Source organism: Anomalospiza imberbis, chromosome 8 (genome assembly GCF_031753505.1).
Source record: "Anomalospiza imberbis isolate Cuckoo-Finch-1a 21T00152 chromosome 8, ASM3175350v1, whole genome shotgun sequence".
In the NCBI taxonomy this organism is placed as follows: Eukaryota; Metazoa; Chordata; class Aves; order Passeriformes; family Viduidae; genus Anomalospiza; species Anomalospiza imberbis.
This window is the reverse complement of record NC_089688.1, coordinates 8,026,028-8,048,059: the sequence shown is the minus strand read 5'-3', so window position 1 is coordinate 8,048,059 and position 22,032 is coordinate 8,026,028. Positions and strand designations below refer to the sequence as shown.

Here is a 22,032-nt window from a genome sequence, read left to right as displayed (position 1 = left end):
TCACTGAATGTCTTGTTCTTTTCTAGTTCCCTGTTTATCAGTTTAATGCAACAAACCAGAAATAAAACTATACAGATCTCCTCCATCACACTTTATTTGCTGATTTGATTTGTGAGGCTTTAGGATAAAACTGAAGTCATAGAAATAAATCATGTAAGACATCTAGCCATAGGCATTTTCAGTGAAATAAGTTATTTCCAAGAAGATTTTGACTTGTTACATGAAAATTAGCTTCTGGCAGGAGAAATCCATATTTCACAGATCTTGGACTGTGTTTAATTTCTACAGGGCATGCCTTCAGCTAACAGCACTGCTTCCAAATATGTGAGTATAGTATTGGTGTTTAAGAGAACAGCTAAAAAAAAAAAAAGAAGAAAACAGTTTCTACTTGATACTATTTATGCCTCTTCTGAACAAAATGACACTGTGGATTCTGTTTGAAGGCAAAAGGAGTCTGACTGTTGCTGCTCAGGAGCATATTTAGTTTGAATAATCCAAAGGTCACTAAAAATTGACTTTTCCATTGAACCTGTTCTATTGAATTGGACTGTATTTCTCTTCAGGAAAATGCAGTAAAATTAATTTTTAAAATGATACATTTAATTGAAAAATAAAATATTTAGATGCAGTATTCCAGGGAGATATCCTGAAAACATGCGTATGGCACATTTGGTAGATATGAGATACTTGTTCATCAGGAGTTCAAGAGGCTGTAATTGTTTTAGACATCAGGTAGAATTAGGACAAGAACAAAGAAAACAGGACTTGAGGACAGGAGCTGAAGAAAATGCGAGTTGAGACAGTTTGACTCCATAGAACCTGTGTCAAGAATTTTTGACTGTAGGTGAGCTAAAACACTGTGGAAAAAAAAGCTGGTCTTTGATAAAGATAGGGTATTTGAAAATAGGGATCTGAGCAGAGGGGGAAATCTAGGATACTGCAACCACAGGTAATCCTGAGGACTCTCAAGCAATAAAAACTTACTGAGGAGAAGTATAATGTCAGAGTGAACTAAGGGAAATGATATGATAAATACTACAGATAATAGAGCATTTATATTGCACCCATCAATGAACATACATTCAGGCAAGGTATGTGTTTATGTCTGTCCTCTGAATCACACTCATTCTGATGCTGCATTAAGGAAAGACACGCACCTCTCAACCTCCCTCTATCAGTTCTGGATTTGGTCAAGCTGCTGTTAAACATTTTGTAAATGCTGAAGGATTCCTGCCTGGCAGTGCTTCAGACTTGGTGCTTTGTGTTCCAGTTGGCGACGTGGGACTCTGAGAAAGGACTGAACGGCAGCCTCCAAGAGCGACGTCTGGGCAACGACTTACAGGGAGTGACTCTCAAAGTGGTGACTGTCTTGGTATGATCCTTTCTGAGTTCAGGAAACAAAATGCTCAAAATAAAAAGGATCTGACTGAATATTTTGGGCACTTCCTGCAGTGTTTTCCCCTATCATTTTCAGTTCTGTACTTTTGGATGATCAATTACATAACAAGGAAGATAGATGATGGCCCTTTATTGTTTTATGTGAAGCTGTGCACTGTCCGTGATACAGAATATTTGTTTGCTTACTTATGCTATTTTTCTGCATTGTAATTTCTACCAGGCATAGAACCAGCACAGGGTCTGAGTGCACAGGGGTGCATTCCAGATGCCATCCTCAAGCTTGGATAGGCAGTTTTCAGCATTTCATGGATTTTAAGATCAGATGGGCCAATTATGATAATCTAATCTTGGCTCTTGTACACTGCAGGCTGTAAAATTTAATCAAGTGTTTCCTGCATCAAGCTCATAAATTCCCATTGAAATAAACTATATCTTTTAGAAAGGTGTCATCTTTCCAAAAAAATCATTATGCTTTTGGGACTACTGTCTGTTAAACTCTGGAGTGGTAAAGAGCTCCTGTCAGCCAACTGCTACATTAAGGGCAAATTAGGGCTTGAATTCATTCCTGGCTAAGATATTGTAGTCTACAGATTGCAGCATATAGAGCCCTTTTTTTGTTGTTTTCAATTCTATTTTTCTGAATCCTGGTAAAAATAGGCAGTACCTAAGAGTACATATGTACATGAAGGCACTCCCTCCAGCCCCGAATTTTCTTTCCTCGATTTATGCTGTAGCTAGTGTGAGAGGTCACAGTACCAGGCTACCAAGGCAGCCAACTGCAGTGGCTGTGCCACCAAAATCCCTGGAATCTGTGGGAGAGCAAGACACCCATCCCCAGCAGAAACCATTCCACAAAATGCTGCATTTCCTTGGTTCCAAATCAGACTTCTTAAACTAAAATACTCCAGAAACCAGTACACATGAAAGTTATTATTTGAATTTTCACAATTTTAAATGTTCACAGAATTTCAGTGGTTTTAGTTCATGCTTTAGTATGTGTCCTGGATAAAAGATGAGGCCTTGTATGTAAAAGATGACTTCCTAAATCTGAGGTTGAATTTCTTCTGGAGTCTCTGCTTCTTCTCAAGAACTATGGAAAAACCAAGGCTATGCATAGGACTCAAGTGCTGAGGCAGTGGTGTCTGGTAAGGAAGCTTCAAAATATCCCATATGACCTACAATTTTTGCCTCAGAAGATTATGGGTATCTCAAAATCTTTGCCAAGTTGTCCAGAATTAACTCAGAAAATACCCTTTTGCTCAGAGAAGTAAACTAAAAATCTTGTTTCAAGTGTCAGTTAAGATATTGTTTTGTTCTCAGGAAGAACCTTTTGTGATGGTGGCAGAGAACATCCTTGGGCAGCCAAAACGATATAAAGGATTTTCCATTGATGTCCTGGATGCACTGGCCAAGAATCTAGGCTTCAAGTATGAGATATATCAAGCTCCTGATGGCAAGTATGGACACCAGCTCCAAAACAGCTCCTGGAATGGCATGATTGGAGAGCTCATTAACAAGGTACACAGAGAAGAAGCTGCATTTTAAAAAATTACAGGAGAATGAATTAGGATGAAGGGATTAGTGCAGAATGCTTCTGAGCTATGGAGGGTTTAAGTAAGATAATTTAAGACTCTGTGTGCAGGATAGGAACTAGAGAGTCTCTTGTTTTATTTGCTTCCTGCTGCTCTCAACATAAATTATATTGGTGTAAATCTGTGTGTTTACATTGCTATAATGATAGAGGTCATGTTTGTGTGAGAGGGAATGACTGTAGAAAATAGAGGAAAAAATAAGGTATTCTCCTTAAAATATAAACTACTAGTGTTTTGGGTTTTTTGTCATTTTGTCTTTGAAACTTGTTTGTAGATGGGACTTTCTGTCATTCTGTGACAATATGTTTAATAAAGAACAAGTAATGACAATGAGTTTGACTCCCAAACAGGAAAACTAGCCCCAGTAACAGGGGATCAGAATTTAAGCTGGTCTCAAGATTATTCATTCACTTAAAACTGAGAGGACCAAATTTCTTAATTACAGTATTGCAAATCCAGGAGTAAGTTAATTGAACTCCATTTAAGTAAATGGATAGAGTTTATAGGTTGGTAGAGAATGAAATGAGTGTATTAGGTTCATGTTCTTGCAACCTGACATGGGACAAGCTTCTTCTTAATCAAGAAGAATCAAAGGAATTATTATTCCATGTTGCTGCTTTTGTAGAAAAGGTTGCTCTTCTTCAGTGGAGGTTATTACTGAAAGTGAAAGCTTTCTCATTATCTTGTAAATAGGTGGCTCAGTATCTGTAAGGAGATGTTTAGGAAGAAATAGAAGCAATTAAAGCCATTGCAAACGTGTGTGATAATGGGATGTTCTTGGCTGGTTCAAGGGAGTATAAAGAATTTTTAACTTATTTTGCATTGACATAAACTGTTTGAATTTAATGGATTTAAAAATAAGATAAGAACTCCTGTTAAATTTCTTTGGAAATTGCTTTCTTTGAAGCAATAAAATATCTATTATGTTATTTTTAAATGGTATTTCTGCTACCATTTGTTCCACAGACTCCAAAGGGTTTCAAAGCAAACCTCCCTCGTCTAATATTTGCTTTACATTCCCAACACAATTAGAGATAGGAAACTGAATGTATATTCTGATTTTTTTGAGGACGTCTCTTTTTATTAAGACAGAAAATATTGAAAATCTAATTGAAGCTCTTCAAAATCTTTGGGCATCTTATTTATTAACTCCTATCTTACCCTTCATCAAGTGTGCATACTCTTTAAGGATTACCTACATGCAAAAGTCTCTTGTTTTAAATATTGAAGTCAAAGCAGTTTCAGGAACAAAGTTACCTTTGTGCATTCTTCCTGTTATGAGCTTTTCCCATCACTTTATTCATTTTAAAAAACAAACAAAATCTTCTCCCCAGTTGTCCTATGAAATCTCTTCATGAATATGGAAAGTTCACAATTCTGCAGGGAGAAAAACAAACATTAGCTCTTCCCACCCTGCTATCAAATACACAAGCTAAATAAATGGTGTTCTTTATTGCTTGCAGTGCTCTGGGTTAATATGCTTTGGAGTTTTAGGCCTTTGGAAAACAAGTGAGGGATAAAGGTTAAATAAGCTACCCTTCTTCCAGAGAGGAGTCGGGGCCATGCTCTCCGTTCAAGAGAACCTTGACAGGTTATGTTTCATTACCCTTCTTTGGACCAGTGCAATTAACTAATGTTTAAATGGTGAAAGTGATTCTGGTTTTATTTTTATATAGAATTTATATAAATGCATCTAAATGTTTTAAGCTATAGAAGGAAAGGCATGGAGTCACTTGGTTCTTAAAAAGCTTCTCCTTAAGGCTCCTGCTGAACAAACTCCTGGTGGCAGGGAGCGATGTGACGTGCTGCATTTGTCTTGCAGAGAGCAGACCTGGCCATCTCAGCCATCACCATAACACCCGAGCGGGAGAGCGTGGTGGACTTCAGCAAGCGCTACATGGACTATTCCGTGGGGATCTTAATCAAAAAGCCCGAGGAGAAGATCAACATCTTCTCTCTCTTCGCTCCTTTCGACTTTGCGGTGTGGGCCTGCATTGCCGCGGCCATCCCGATCGTAGGGGTGCTGATCTTTGTGCTGAACCGCATCCAGGCGGTGCGGGCGCAGAGCGCGGCGCAGCCGAGCCCCTCCGTGTCCTCCACCCTCCACAGTGCCATCTGGGTCGTGTACGGAGCCTTCGTGCAGCAAGGTACTGACCCGGCAGCACCACTGACTGCTCCGCGTGGCGCAGCTCAGCCCTGCCCGCAATGGGCTAAGGGTGCAACAGAAGGCCTCTGTGGGCAAGTATTATGTTTCATTAGCCCAGCTGAGCAAAGGAGGCAAGTTTGGGGCTTTATGACTTTTTTTATACCTTTTCTGTCTTTTGGTAAGTCCAGAAAAAGCACTGGCAGGCCTTTGCCCTTTGGGAAAATTGTTACACTGGAAATAAACCACAGAGCTGCTTGGTGCAGAACTGCAACACTTCTTCAGCTCTGAAACTAGCATCTTTTTAATTGTTTAATGTATAAATGGAAATAGAAATGTTCAACCTCCTGTGTCCACCAGAGCAGTGAAGTGCATTTTGATGAAAAAATGCATGACTCAGAAATGTATATGTTTTTGAACTCATGTGAGATGGTTTGTCTCTTGGTTGTTTAAACTGAGTATGTAACTAACTTTACACTCAGGAATCTCCAGGCATAGGACCAATCCTACTGAATTCAGTAGTACTGCTGCCATTAATAAAGTCATTTTTGTAACTAATTGTTTAAAAAATCTGTCCACACAGGTTTTGTGCTATATCTAGAATGTTAGTTGTATTCTTGGAAGGTAGGTTTTATTGAATGCTGACATACGGGTAAAGTTGTTACCCATACTTTTTTTTTACCTTTTTTTAAATTGTGATTGCAAGCTTCTAAAGCTTCAGCTGGAAAATCCATCCTATTGCTATGAATCTTGGTCCCTCATCTCATTAAGGTGGCAGCCTTGATGGGTTTAAGTGCAGTAAAATATAATCAGCACAAACATATGCTGAAGTAGAACCAAATCTATAATAAGGTTTAGTCTCCAATGGTACTCAAGCATAACTGTGCTTGAAGACTACTGGAAAGAAATCTTCACATGATTTGAAGTCTTGTAAAGGGTAACAAGTAGTGACACTAATGCTTCAGTCTTTGCAGATTTAAATACAACAAAGATAGCACACAAACCATTAAGCAGTTGTGTGGGGCTTTTTTTCCAATTCTGAGAGGGTAATTGAAAACAGAATATTACTGTATTCTGAACACTGTAATGATTTAATTCCTGCATATTAGTTATGCTTCACCATTCAACTTTATTTACAATATTTTTCATGTTCTTTAGATTTGATCCTCAATAATTCTCAAGGGAAATATTTTGAAAGATGATTTTCTAGAACACTGTCTAGGGCAAGAGGTAGACTGGAGAAAATACTTGTGAATTATCAGCCTTAACAGGAGCAGTGCTTTTCCCACAGTGAAAGCGCAGACTGGAGGGGAAGCAGAGAGGAACTTAAAAAAGTTTAACATACATGGGCACACAGAGGGTGCTTGCAAATGGAAGCTGCTGAGAGACCCTCCATTTCTCTGTTTATTTGTAGGGGGTGAATCCACTGTCAATTCTGTGGCGATGCGCATTGTAATGGGAAGCTGGTGGCTCTTCACCCTCATTGTGTGTTCTTCCTACACAGCGAATTTAGCAGCATTTCTCACAGTATCAAGGATGGATAATCCCATAAGGTAAGAGCCTCTTCTTAACATGAAGCTGAAAACCTGGATTTCACAGGAAGGTATTATCCATTTCAGTGCTCATTCTTGCAAGAAGGAGATAACTCTCTAATAAAATACTCTGCTTATTTGCAGTGGCTGTTTTTCTCTCCTCTCTCCCTCTTCACCTTCACTCCAACAGCCCTCAAGCAGTTCTGTTGCAGGGGACAATGGCACTTTAGTTCTGTATTTTTCCAGAAGAGAAGTCTCTCATGTCTTGCTGGTTGGTTGGTTGTAATTTGTGTGTGTGTGCGCAACTTGGAGTTTTTTTTCCTGTGAGTTTAAAGGCTGATGCTTTTCATCTTTTTTCTCACAAAATATGGACAAAATTTCCACCTTCACGCTGGTGTGGAGTGCTGGGAGGGCCGTTGAAATGTCACACTCAGTGCTGACAAGGTTAGAGCTTGATATCTCATGTTTGTTGTGGCAGTGATGGAGTGGAACAGTAGCAGTGCAGCACAGGCTCTTCTAGAAAGTGCTGAGCCAAGGATTTCAGGTGTTAGAGAGTGGCACAGTTCAGCTACTGCTGTCATTTGGGATTGCATTGGAAAAACTGGCACTGTATGTTTGTGTTCTCTTCCTGAAACAGAAGAATTGTCATTGAGGTGAGGCTGGCATTTGTGGTTTCTGCACAGAAGGACATAAGTCCATTTCTTCTAAACATGAGTTCAACAGAATTTCCAATTTTTAGCTTGCCAATGTTCATTTGCAGATAATGCAATGCTTTGTGTGGATATATCATCATCATCATCATCATTATACCAGGCCAAAACCTTAACAGACTTTGGTATTAAATTCACTTTCTGTTTGGCCATAATAAATGGGCCTTAACAGTAACACAATTAAGTACTCCAAGTAATTTCTGGAAATAACATGAGAAACCATGTAGAATAAAACTATCCATGTATGATGCCTGGATGTACTGGGAATAAGGTTAAACTCAGTGAATAAATTGCTCTTGAAAAGCAAGACACAAATAGCTATCCAGAAAGCTTGACTAATGATATTCTTAAAATATTCTGAAGGTTCTATTTCTTTCACTGAAGAAGAAATCTTCTGTTTGGTCTAATAAGCACTTTCCAAAACTCAGCAAAGTTCAGAGGAGGACAAAAGTTGGAGTGTAATTACATGAGGAATCTCCAAAAAAAGAGGTTTAAGAGCAGAACTATGGATTTTTAGAGGAGGCCTTTGAGTATGAGCTGTTACAACATTTACAAGGGATTTTAAATCCCCTTCTTATTGAAATGAAAGGACATTGCTAAGAATCTTGAGGAGATAAGTTATTTGGGTAAAGGAACTGCTCAGAATCGTTTCACAGGTATTGAACTCAGGCAGCCTTCTACTGCTAGAGATGGCACCTGGAGAATAGTAATGAAATGCCTTTCTATACCTAATGGTAGCTGCCACTTCCCAGGTCCCTTTATCACATCCCCTTACACAAGTTGAGGATGTAGATGTAAGAAGACATCAGCAGAGTAATTCAGGTGCCAGAACGTAAATGCCAAAAAAAAATTAAGTTGCCAGAAGTTTCACTGACCGTGTTCCACCTACTTGGCAATAGGGGCAGGGATCTCTAGTGGGTGTTGTCAGCCACAGTCTGGATAGTTCATACTGCCTGAGGTGCCAAAAGTGGTCCTGTGGCTGTGGCTGAGGCTCCCAAATAATTCCTAATGTGCCTTGGTGAGAGGAGGTGGGGTAAAGAAATTGTCTCTCTGGAAACTCTTGTTGAACCTTCATCCATCTCTGAGCTACAATTTTCATGTCCCCACTCTTTAGACAAAACAGCTTATAAAATAATTTGTCAGATTTAGAACAAGTATTTTTTTTTTCTGAGAAAGTAAATGACTGCCTTTCATGAATTAATCATGGCCTTGTGCCTCAGCTTCCCATTCTAACTGGCTTCACATCATATGATGTGCAGTGGATGTTTTTGCCTAACTCTGCTACTCAGCTTGCCTGCATTCTGTCTTTCATGAAGCCAGAAAGGAGTATTTATGTGAAATCAATTTTTCCCACCCGAAGAGCCACAATGAGGTAGAGCAGAATATTTGCTCACCAGCTGAGAACTACCAAATCTATCTGTGTACACTTCCATTGTTAAGAGAAAACCACCCCCATCCTTTCAGTAAATGTCTGCTGTTATCTCTCCCTCCATAGAGAAGTCCTCTGGTGTTCAGTGCTGCTGCCTCCAAATTGCCAGCAGGAGAGAAATAAGTATTATGATGCTGCAGTAGCTGCAGCATAGTTAAGATTTTCATTACAAGACTGATTTTCTTCCCAAGCCCTCTCTAAAATGCCTAATAGAAATTGTCTCAGCATCAAATTTGGCATGTGTGGTCTGTGACTAGTGAAATAGAAGTGTTTGATTGAATAACTAGGTGTCAATCAACCCAGTGATCACTGCCTCCACAATTTCACTGCAAAACAAGTGTGTCATAAAAATCATAAACAATATTTATTGGAAGGGGCTTGGTGAGAGGTTCACTGAAGCGATGTCGAACTGTTGGAAGGCAGATTTTTAGAATTATCATGTCAGATGAAAGCCTGCTGATAAGGGAATACTGCTTTTTGGTTTTTATATCTGGCATTGGCAAGTCTCACAAGGCTATTCCACCCTGCTGTGAGTTTCAGAGGCTTCCTGTGGCTCATAGAAAGGTGAAATACCCAGTGTAGGAGGAATGGCAGAAAGCAGCTTTGATCTGCCACCTCTGTTTGTTTCCTGACAGTTACTTTGTAAATCCCAAACAGGATTTTTTTGTCCAGGTGTCTAGATCCCAAGTAAAGACGTGCTTAACTTGGAAAGAAAAACTATTCTTCTCCTAGGATTTTCTGAAAATGTCAAGGCCTTCATCTCAAGTGTGCTAACAAGAAGAGGCACTGGTTTTCTGGTCTGGCGTGACAGCACGTGCTTCCTTGCTCCTCATGTGTCCTGTGTGCCCATCATTCATCCTGGTGTCACGTGTTGGTGGGATGGGTTCAAATGTGGAGTTTGAGACTCACATGAAAACCTCTATCCCCTCAGGAGATCAAAGCTGACAGGAAGTATGGTGGACCTTTCTTGGCTGCCCTCAGTTTTTCAGTTGCAGTGCTTCTGCTCTCTGTTGATTTTTAATTCTGCTTCCTAATCCCTTTATCCGAATTGCCTCCTGCACTTCTCATCTTCTCTGTGCCCCATCTCCCAACCAGGGAACAAAGGCAATGTCATGGTTATCTCAGGATTTCTGTGTGTGTGGAGATCCACAGGCAGGGCAGTGACACATCAAGCAGATATCCTGACCCCTTATGGGCAGAGGAGAGAGGTGTTACCTAGTTCAGTATGAAAAAGGGAAGGTAACTACTGGTGGCAACTGCTTTGGAGCTCAGGTTAGGAAGCTGGGATCTATGTTCTAATTTTGTAAATAATCAATTTTCAATTTTTGTTTTTAATAAGAAATCTAGGTAATGTTTAGAACCTGTGTTAATCCTCGACAAACTCATTTAAGTTTAAACCCAAATGATTTGCATTTACTATTTTAATATTTGCCTTCAGTACTGTGTGCAGCTGAGTCTTCTGATGGGTCAGTCTACCAAGTAATGCAGAATTATTACATGCGAGCTTGTTCCTTCTTTTGTCTTATTACATTTTCAAACAGCTCTTGGATCTGCTGTCTGACCTTCCATTTGTAATTATGAGTTTAATTAGCAGTGACTTACATTCCAGCTTCATTTCTTGTTAACAAGCAGACTACATGCAGTTCAATAGCTGCACAGATATTCTGAAACTCAGGTTTAGGAGAGCTTGTCTGACAAGAAGCTAAGAATCACGCAAGAAAAGTAGGACATGAAAAAGGTATTCTATTTTCAAATTCAAAAGAGTTTAAATTTTTTATTAAATTGATCCTCAAATTTGAACATGCTATGGATGCCTTGAGAGACATCTGTGCTATATGCATTCATGAACTGCATACAATGCATAATTTATCTGCTTTAAGATCTCAGCTGTTGCTTCATGATTTCAGATTTACTTATTTGTATTTTAATCCCCTTATTTCTTGTGTTTTGGTGGCTGCTGAAGATTTAGAGCAGTTTAGTTGGGGTGATAGGCCAGCACTTGGAAGACTTGGGTGCAAATTCTTTTTCTACCACAAGCTTTGTTTGATCTTGGCAAGCTTAACCTCCTCTCTGTCTTTGTTCTCTTTCTGTATAACACAGTACTATTTTCTTACATGGTATATTGTCAGTTTAGCTGTTTTAAAGATGATGGCCATAAATGACCATATTATAGTAGCACTGCAGGTATCAAAACCAGATGTATTTTCTGGGTTGCATACAAAACAAAAGCAATCTCAAAATATATTATAATAAAATGAAAATGTACTTGGAAGATGCCAGCCAGAAGGAAATTTGCAAACATTTCATCCGCTGTAGTTAAGTGGATTTGATAGGGTTGGTGGCAAGAACCCTCTGTATTCACAGCAGTTTTATCTTGAAATTCCTCATGTTTGAAAACAGCCTTTCTCTTGTTAATATCAGATGTGTCTTTTTAAATATTTCATTGGATTTTCTTTTGTTATGTTTAATTTGTACTATGTTTTGCAATGTCTGCGCAGCACCTCAGGCATGTTGGCAGGAGGCACGTATGAATGAGCATGATAAAAAAAAAATTATTGTGATTATCATTAAAGGCCTGTGAGCAAAAGCTTCAATCATTAAATAACTAGATTAACTCCCTCCATAAAAACAAAGGCTAAAAAAGAGTATAAGAAAGATGCAAGAACTTGAAATGTTTCTTCCTTTCCAGAACATTCCCCCTCTGGAGCACAGGGGTGAATTTCCCTGGGAAAAGCTCTGTGCAGTGGGGCAGCACTGTCCTGAGCAGTGCTCAGGGGCAGAGCTTGCCAGCATTTGCCTTCAGGCTCTGCTCAGGACAAGGCACTGGGCTGCTGCCAGTGCTCCAACTCCCATTGTTTGTCTTTTCCTTTCACTCCTATTGATGGTGCTGCCCAGTGGGTGCTGCCTGGAAAGGCACAGAATCTGGAGCCTTTTCAAAAGCTTTCTGAATGCTGGCATATGTCGTTCAAGCATGGTTTAAAATGGATCCTAATTATTCCTCTAATTGAACAAGCAGGCAAGCATCTAAGTGCAAATATTTCCCAGGGACATTTTTCTGAGAAAACTGAGAATGCACAGCTGAAAATTAAGCTTGCATTCCATCTCTCCAGTTTCCATTAAAAAATGTGGTATAGATTGGAGATCAATGGCAAACCAAGAGATTTGTGATTCCACACCTCTTCAGCTTGACTTTTGAGAGATCTATATCATAGCATCTCTTCATTTGTTCTGCTTACTGAGAAGTTCTGTGACTGGGGTGGGCTGAGGCATTAAAATTCAGATGCATGCACAGTTTAGAGAAGAAAATGGTTTGGATATAACATTAGCAAAATCTACCATCTGTGCAGGTAATAAAATCTTTATTATTTTTTTTTTCTTTTGCTTTGAAAGGAGAAAAATCTAGCAAGAGTAGCAGCCCTCAGGACAGCCCATCAAAATGTACAAGGATTGGTTTAAATCTGGCATTTGGTACGCAGACTTTCCTCAGCTCGGACAGAGTCACCTTTCGGGTCAGATTGTCTCACATTAATATAGGTTATTCCCCAGCTGTCCACAGAGGAGCTGTATGCTTTCTGCATGCATTCAATCCCACTGGCCCCTGACTTACACCTTCCTTGTTGTAGGATGAGGTTTCTTTTTATTACATGGATAGCACCTATGACTTATTTTGTCAGGTTGTATTTTCTATTTGACTCCTAAGGGATAAAGAGTACACAACACAGTAATAGAAGATTTTTGCTCAATAGGATACTTAGATTTCTATTTTTTTTTCTCTAAAGAAGCTGATTTAATGTCTTATATGAACTGATAATAGCATCTAATGTAGCAGGATATTAAAAAAGGAAAATAATTATTACCATAGCAAATCAAACAGAAAGGGCCTTAAAGCTTTAGACATCTCCTAACAGCTCAATCCATCATCTCTAAAGACAAAAACAGGAGGAAGAAGAAAAACTCCATAAAGAATTCTCTTTTGGAAATAATTCTGTGTCTGAACCATTAAAGAGGTTGGCCCGTGGGGTTTTTTTCCCACGTTTTCAGGCAGATATCTTAATGACATTGTGAAGTGAAGCAGCTGCCTGCAAACCAAACCAAACCAAAACCCCTGTAAATTAATGTGTATTTTATATCATTTATCTGTACTGGTCAGAGCCATTAGTGTAACAGTGGGCCCTATTATAAAAATCATGCAAGTTCTGTTACAGGGTAATATAGTGAATATTACTGCATAGGTTTCCAAATTGCCAGAAGGTCTCTCTGAGAGCCTTCCTGAAGCCAGAACAAATAAACTGTATTCATAAGGCTACCACTAGTTAGTAAGCACTTAATCACAGTAAGTTCCTTCCTGCAAAACCAGGAGATGAAAGTCACTGTTCTCACTTATAAGAAGAAGTTGTACCTGTTTTTTTAATTACTGTCACTTCAGACAGGGCATACATAGGCTTCCAACCCTGCTAATCACTTGAAATATTTTGAGAACTGCTTCATTTGTTCATGTAAGAAGATTGTCTTCTCACCTTGCACAATTCCTCACCAACATTCCCACATGAGCAGTGGTTCTGTCATGTTTGTGCCATGATTGTTCAGTGTTAGATTTTCTCACCCACCTAACAGCAAAGGAAATTTTCCCATCTTCTGCTCTGGACACTGGAATTTCAGTCAAGGGGTGACACAAATAGCTTTCTGCAGTGACAAATCATGCAAACTAAATTTATTGGTGTTGTGAGGAGGATTTATGTTTGCTTCTTGATTCTTTTTATCTCGTGCATTTGCACAATTCCCATACATTTATAGTATGTACGGTTAGCTAGTCCAATGGCTGCACTACACTTTAAAATTTAAAGAGAATGATTTTGGTTTTCTAGGCACTGAAAGAGCTCTTGCAGAAGCTCTTGCAGCTTCTTATAATTTCTTTAATAGTTCCTCATGTTAAGATAGTTTGCATCTGTGTCTTTGATATGGTATCTTTCAGGAATTGCCAGCCCTTCTGTATCCTTTATCCTTTAAAGTAACACCCCAAGAGATTTTCTTCTCTAGTTCTTGATGTTTGTTGAGGCTGGTCTTTTGAAATGTAGTATTCTTATGTGTTAATCTTGTTTGGGTTTTTCTTCTGCCTCAGGATATTAAATTCTGACATCTTGCAAGCACTTTTAATCTGATGCTTTTCTCTTTGACATTTCCATTTAAATCTATCAGATCTAAAATAGCCACTCCCCTCATAAAAGTCTCCACAACAGAAGAGCATTCATTCTCACACCAGACACTCTTAACACCTTAACTGATATATAGGATGATACTTCATCTACTGGAAAAAAAATTGTTCCAATACATTCTAAAATATTTATTGACCATCTTGCTATGGAGTTGAAATCTGTAAACTTGCCATTTAAAGAAAGGCTTTAAAACTTGAATGTCTTTATAAAGAGATTTAGAAATTATTCCTGATGATGTAAAAACAAACCCAAACCAAACAAACCCACAAACCACACGCAAAAAAAAAAAGCCCAGCAAAACATTTTTAATCAATGCAGGTTATGGATGTTTGGGGGAGAAAAGAATTTATTTTCCTTGGGAAAAAGACACTACTGTTTATTACCATGAGTGCTATCCTCTCAGTTCTTACTTTGCAAAATATTTTCTGGTGAGAAAGAAAACTTTTCTGGAATAGTACTGTGCTGCTAAGAGAAGGGTTGCAAGTTTTCTTTCCATTTCCTGGGCTCATCTGCCTTACTGAGCAATGTTCTCTTCTTCTGCACGTGTGCTCCTTTCTAATATAATACAGGAGTGTTCCCAGACTCATCTGGAGATGAGGGAGAGAGTGGCGTTGCCTCAGAAAAGTTGTTTTGATGCAGCTGACAAAGTTTGTTGCATTACAAGAAATGTAATCACAGGCATTGAAGTTGTTTGCCTTCTAAACCATTAAAACCAGCCTGAGAGAATGTGCCACTGATTTAATTTAATTGATTTATGACTAGTCATGTCTATCTAGAGAAGAATAGAAAACCATCAGTCAGAATGGGGTGGATGTTAAATACTGTGTTTCTTACATATGGCAATACTGCAAATTTCAAACTCATATTTCAAGGTATATAATTAGGCTGCCCAATAAACTAATTAATCTCAATATAAGGAGCAGCCAGTTGTTTTTGATATGCTTTTTTTGGTGCTTTCTAGTATGAGGTTCAGTATTCAGAGAGACTTGTGTTCAGGGTGAGGAGAAGGAAAGGACAAGGGGTAAGGTCTCTCTTCCTGGTTACTTTCCTGTACATCAGGATGAGATGGGAAGTGCACCATACCCCGTGTGCTCAGTCTGGATCCTCTGAGAAGCAGGCATGTGGGCCTGCAGACTTTGAAATATGCACATGTAGTGCATGCACTTTAGACATCAATAACTGATGAATGTTATATGTGTTTTCAGTATTAATGAAGAGCCCTATATTTTGATTTCCCAGGAGTATGTTGCACATGCTCTAGCAATCAAGGTGCCTCTTCAGAATCCCTGTTTTCTTCTCTTCTTTCTGTCAACACTGATTGCTTCTGCTTTGCTCCCTGTGGTAAGGGAAGGGTGGGAAGCTGTTTTCCAGCATCACATTGTACCTTTGACAGATCTGAATTCATCCAGCCCCTCCACCCCAGCTGTGAGACTGCTGACATACAGGACTCCTGATAAATCAAAACTTAATAAAGAGTTGTGTAGGACCTTGCTCCACACTGGGCATTTGAAAAACATGGACTTTAATGATATCCTAACAGTCACTGTACAGAGTGCCACTAACCCTGAGTAAAGGCTTTATAAGCCAGCACCAAGAAGCCAAGCTTATCTTTGCCCACTCAATTTAATTAAAAAGCTACTCTTTGTCATCTGAGCACAAAACAGAACAGCAGCATTATCAGTACTTAGAACAGCAGTGGAAAAGGAAGAAAGCACTTTCTTCCCTCTCGATCTTAATCATTAATCTTCATTAGGATTTTTAGCTTCTGAATGCGAGTCGTAGAAGACATCAGTGTAGCAAGCAATTTAAAGTGCATCTGCATATGTAATAGGTAGTTTGTTATTTTCATTATAGGTAAAAGCATGTGTCAGTTGCCAGATGTGTTTGATTCAGACAATATGATTTTCATGCCAACTTTATGATATGTTTGATTCAGGTGAAGTGACTAAAATCTGCTGTTGGGACTGAGGTGCTGTTAAACACCAACTGCATTTTTTATTTTAATAAATAATTTAAGGAGTAGAATACCTTGCTTTAATTAACATGTTAACCGTTCAAGCTACTCAGAGAAAGGCCACAATGGCAAAGTGGTTTAAAAGTAAAGTAAGAAAATACTCAAAGAGAGTCCAAACAGGAGTATATTTTCCTCCAAATCGCTCTTGACATGTTTTCGCCTTTTCTTTGTATTTGAATTTCCTTCTTGCTGTTGAATGGAATATGGAGTATGGATAAAGGATCCAGAATTACCCAGATTTTTTAGCAGGGCTGATTATTCTGGATTTGCAGGGTGAACAGCAACTGTTCATAGCTGCTCTGAATCCCTTTTCAGACTTTTAACTGAATTGGCCAGTGTTGTACAGATGTGCTGTTGTGCCAAATCTTTCCTTGATCTATTCTGAAAATCTGCCCAGTCATGTAGCAGTTTAAATGTGGATCTGAGCATACAAATTAAAGCTCCCGACTTTGAAATCCTGGGCCTGTATCTTAAAAGAAACTCTAATGTGTTAGAGTGTCTCTTTGTCAGTCTGATACATTTCATTGTTAAACTGCAAACATGGTGGGCAAACTGGGGAGTATCTCAAGGTTATTAAGTTTTTAAAAATATGGAAAAATGGTGTGGTGAAGAGGGTTCTGTAAACAGCCCTTGTAAATGTAAAGAAAGACTGCCCTTGTAAATGTAAAGGAAAGACTGGCCTTTGACTTCACTCCCTTAGTTAGACATCAGATGAATTCATATGCAACCATAAATGCTCAGCCGTGAGAAACTTCATCCAGGGATAACAAACTGTGGGGCCCCAGTGGATCCAGCTTTGAGATGCATATGCTCAGAAACATGTTTCCATTGTTATCACTATTAATGGAATAGTTTATTATGCAATTTTTTGTTTTTGAAAACATTTCAAGCAAAACAATCATAACTTCTACTGTAAGCACCATCACAGTTTCTTTACAATGTGCTAACAATTCAGAAAACATAGGGCATCCAGAAAGAAAAAATAAATTATAAATAAGTTAATGAAAAAAATCAGCACTCTAAGTGACTTATACTTTCACTGCCTGGAGGAGGTTTGGAGAGGAGAAGGTAGTTAGAAACACTGGACTGGCAACCAGGAGATGTTTAGCTTATTTCTATCTGTTTAATAGATTTCTTTATGTGCTGTGCTGGAGCAGGGCCAGAGTCAGCTCTAGGCAAAATGAACTTTTAGGGTCCAGTGACAAGTCAAGTCACACTCACACAGATCACTGCAGATGATTGGAGTAGTTGAGGTGGTCCTGAGGGCATAATTTAGAAATAGCAATGGATAGGAATACCCAGAGGTTTAATTTTGTTTACAAGAAAAACCTGTTTTACTGATTATGATGAGAATCCAGCTTGATTTTTGGATCAAAATTTGAGTCTTGTAGCCAGAAAAAATGATAAAATTTTGAAAATGGGCATGTTTCCTAAATAAACTGCTGGAAGATACTGAGAATTTCTGTGAGCAATGGGACTCATCCTACTTGTAGGGGTTTTGTCCTGCATCCTCCACACTTTGACTTAAGTAAAAGTGCTGCAGATTGTTCTGAGATCCATAAAGCAAAAGTGGAATTTCAAGTGCTGGTAATAGAATGTATTTCTGCTGCATCTCAGACTCTTAGAAAGTACACAAGACCTCCAAATGTTTTGCCAATACAATGTGTGTAGCTATTAATTAATTGCTACTAAAATCATAAACATGACTGTGTCATTTATTAGTGGCTTCACTGTCTTGCATTTCAGTGGGTTTACATTCTGTTTGTTCCCTTCTTTTAAAACGTAATCATGCAATAGCTCTGCAGGAACAGAGCCCCAATGAATGCACTCAGTCTGCAGGGAAACCAGTGCTATACGAGGAGTTAAGAAAACAATTCTGTTTAGTTTACTTATCTTTCCATTTGCATGTAGGAACAGAGGCTACTGGAAGTCATTTGAAAGAAATTAAATCAGTTTGGAGGCTGTACAAGTTCAGTGCTTCTAGTGCTTTGTGTATGTATTGTTTGGCTATTTTGTTTTTCATTTTTCTTACTGTTTGTATTTTTATCTCCAATCCTGGGAACCTTAAGCATGTGCTTTTTTGTGCATGACTAGTTTCACTGATCTCAGCAATACTGCTGCCTCTGTTGAGTCTGCTAGGTAGCCTACAAAAGAAGTTTCTTTAAGGGCAGTAGAAGAGCTCCTGATGCTGCACTGAGTGGGTGACAGAACAGTTGCCATCACACCTGGCATGCAGGATGTGTAGCAAACCCCATCCTCCTGGGGCAGAAATAGAGCTGGCTTTAGCATCCTCTCCCTAGAACTGAATGTTACGTTTTACTTTTGGTTGCACGTAATTTAGGGCAGGAAGTCCCAATCCAATCAGAGTCTCAGAGATACCACCACACTGGCAGCAGTGACCAGTATAACCATGAAAAAGCTGCTGCAGTGCCATTGCCTGCCGAGGAGTACAATCACTATTTGTTTTAACTGTAGGAAGAGTAGGTGGTTGACATGGCAACGTGTTTTGTGACACATGTCAATTGATCTGTTTTGCCACTGGAGGAAAGTCCCTGCTTCTTTGAAATGCTGTGTAGCAGCTGTTCCTGCCCCACTGGTGAGGACAAGAGCAGACACAGCCCTGACTGTCTGCCCCGTTTGTCTCCTGCTGTGGTTTGGAAAGGTTCAGTCCTGGTGTGAAGGGCTGCAGCTCCACTGATTCTGTGTAGTTTGACCTGTCAGTACTTATGGCTCCCCTTGTAGAAACTCCCATGAGGCTCTTTCTGTTAAGGCTTTTGTTTAAAGTGGATGGTATTTTTCCTGGAGATCAGATAAAATGAGCTTTATATGAATTATAATGCAGTTTATATTTGCTGGTGAAGGACTTCACCCAGAAAAGTGTATCCTAAACATGCAAGTACTGCTGCTGATCTCTACTGGACAAACTCTGTTGCTAAAGTTGAAATTTTGCTTAGAGTATTTGATGAAGAAACTTGTTTGAAACAGAATTAAGAGCATTTAAAGTGACTTGCAATGAAATGGAACAATGCAGAATTTGATCATGTCTCTATAGAGAAGTTGACAATTTGATTGATTTAAGAGCTCAGTTTAATTGTTCATAATTTCAAAGAAAATCTAAGATGCCCAAATGAAAATCATGGACCCAGTTCTTTTGAAGTCTAAGGTTATAAGAAGTGGAGATAAACTTGTTTGCATTTTAATTCTCTGTACTAAGGTTGTGGCCATTCTAACAATACCTTGAACAGTTTTATTGGCCCCACTATGAATAATCTTTAAAGCAGCCCATCTTTTAGTTTTGGTATGTCCAGTTTAACACAGACTAACAACATTCCAATATTTACCTGGAACAAACATTGAAAATCTAACAAATTATGTCATAATACTTTTTTTTAAGTGTATTTACTTTTTAGACTTGTAGGTGCTAAAGATAGGTCAATTCTAATGTAACCTCATTGTTCAGCCCCTTCTTGTACAGCTGAAGGTTCATGAAATATCAGTTGCACTGGTGTTTAGAGACACTAACTGCCATTCTCTTCCATTTTTAAGTGGGCTTGTGCTTTTTATCTTGCATTTAGCAACACAGTGAAACTCTTCATGCAAGTCTCTGAGTCAATGAGACTATCATCCCCTAGTGGTACTTTATATCCATAACAGAGGGATTTTTTTTTCAGCTCTTCAACCAGGTAAACTGTTCAGCTTGGGTAGACGAGCTCTAGAGAATGTCTTTTTGTGAAAGTTTGAACTCAGTTCCTGATGTCTGAAGACACGCTTTACCCTATCCACTCATCAATTTTACTTAAAACAGGAGTTCCAAAGATTGTTCATTTGTGAACAACGGACTGAGGCTCAAATCCTTTGCCTTGCAGATTCATAGATGGATATGAAAATTAATCAGAACTCAGATCAGGACTAAGGTTCTGAATGGTAAGATCTGCTCATGTAGACATTGTACCACCTCAGTACCACTTCAACCTTGATTCAGCTTTGCAAACTATTTTCTCTTGGGGGACATCTACATATGACAATCTGATCTGGCAGTGCTTGCTTGGCTTCCAAGTTCGTCTCTCCGTGGGCAGATTGATGTAGTCAGCAACAACTAACACCATTTTCTTATTTGTTCTCATTGTCACTGAAAATTCTCCCTTGGAGGGAGGAGGTCTCAGCACTTTTAGGGCTCAAAATTCTGCATTTTTCTGCAGTTCACAGTAGGCAGAATTCTCTTTCAACTCATTGCTTTCCACTGGGTATAACTTTATCCAATAAATCTCCTTTCAGATAGGATTTTATGTTCTAGGTTGTAGCTCATAGGTGTTTCTTAGGCTTACAATGGTGGTATAAGCTTGTCAAATCAGTTCAGATTCCTCTGTTTCTACTTTGAAGTTTACTGGGTTTACTGTTTTCCCACTGCATAAAACACATATTTCCCTCTCACATAATTGTATGGAGAAAACAGTTCTTGTTAGGAACTGCGCTTATATTTAATCCTAGAGATGTAATGAATTCTTAATTTTTGGGGAAAAAAAAGTTTAAAAGAAAATAAATTAGCCTCAAGGCATTTAAAGATAGAAATGGATTTGTACTATACATTTTATGTATGCATTTTTAAGACTTCATTTAGGCAGAGCAGCTTAAAAAGTCTCATCATCTCTGGTACACTTTATGGCAACCATCACCTAGAATATTATCCTGCCCTGAGCAAAAATCTCAGGGTCACTACCAAAAAAATATACTTATTTTATTTTTTTTTTCTTTTTTGAAATGACAGGAACATGTTTTTCTTTTGAAAAATACTTTGATCACATCTGATGATCCAGGTGCCTCCAGCTCAGTTAATTGATCAGCAGTTACCTCAAAGCACCTGGTGTCAAGTTTAGTCTGTCACTTATTATTCATCCAGAAGTCTTGGGCATATAGCAGCAACAGAGTAAAATAAACTCATACTGGCAGCATATTTTTAGTCTGTGTATCTACAGCTCCACAAGGCTTTTACAAGTAAGAAAACATCTCCAAAAAGTGTATCTTACCCAGTATTTTTATTCTGGCAATTCGTTCTAGTGGTCTAATCATAAATGCTAATACTGCTATTGCCTGGCTGTGTCTTCTGCAGCATTTGTTTCATGCCAATAAGTTTCTAACAAACAAAACAAGGAGAGAGCCCAGTCTTCAGTTGACTCTGCATGAAGTAATTGTAATTCCAGTGGGAATACATATCAGTTGTTGCTTTAATTTAGCAGGCATAAATATGGGCATTAAATATTTTGGCTGGTAACACAGGTTTAAAAGACAACATTTTTCTTTAGATTGACTGCAGATGCATTTACTTAAATCAATTGGTTTACATATACTTGTCAATTATAGCAATCACACCATGGATGTATTTATCTACAAATTGAAGTTGTGCTCCTGTAAGTGAGGGACATTGGCTTTTTCTGCTTTACTGGCTTTATCTTTAATCACACTTACAAAGAGCCTTTAATGGCTTGTGAGATCCAATAACTGAGGTGGTAAGGTTAATGGGGCATCTTGTTATGCTGCACATTTTTGTTGCAAATAATTTTGTATATTAAATGCATGAAATCTTTTAGGAAAGTGAGACCAGAATTTGAGTGGCTAAAGGAGATGGGTCCAGCTGACAGCTGGTTGCACAAATAAAGCTTAAGAACAATGACAGCAGCCACAAATAGAGAATGACACAACTATAAGATACAGCCAGTATTTCACAAGTAGCACTGAGTGATTTTGTCTGACAAAGGCAAATATGAGGAAGTTAAAATAACAGTGTTTAAAACCTACTCTTGTGAATATCTTACTTCACCCTGTAAAAAGTAGGAGATAATACATCTCTATCCAGTATCATTTATGTATGTGCCCAGGCCCACCATGCCTAAATCTTTTGACCACTTCTCTAGCCATGGATGTGCTGAGCATCACCTCCACTTTCAGTGCAGAAATACAGCAGAGATATTTTTTATACAGAGTAAGAACTGTGGCTAAGACCACT

At 38.7% G+C, this 22,032-nt stretch overlaps 1 protein-coding gene across 19 annotated transcripts in view; it reads left to right on the top strand.

The window, feature by feature from the left end:
• Positions 1-22,032, top strand: part of GRID1 (glutamate ionotropic receptor delta type subunit 1) — a 533,233-nt gene that overhangs the window by 481,794 nt on the left and 29,407 nt on the right. For all 19 annotated transcript variants that reach the window (XM_068197195.1, XM_068197192.1, XM_068197185.1 and 16 more), the window contains 4 exons: positions 1,271-1,372; positions 2,719-2,916; positions 4,813-5,137; positions 6,548-6,686. In XM_068197195.1, coding sequence (XP_068053296.1) covers positions 1,271-1,372; positions 2,719-2,916; positions 4,813-5,137; positions 6,548-6,686 — 764 coding nt within the window. The remainder of the gene's footprint in view (positions 1-1,270; positions 1,373-2,718; positions 2,917-4,812; positions 5,138-6,547; positions 6,687-22,032) is intronic.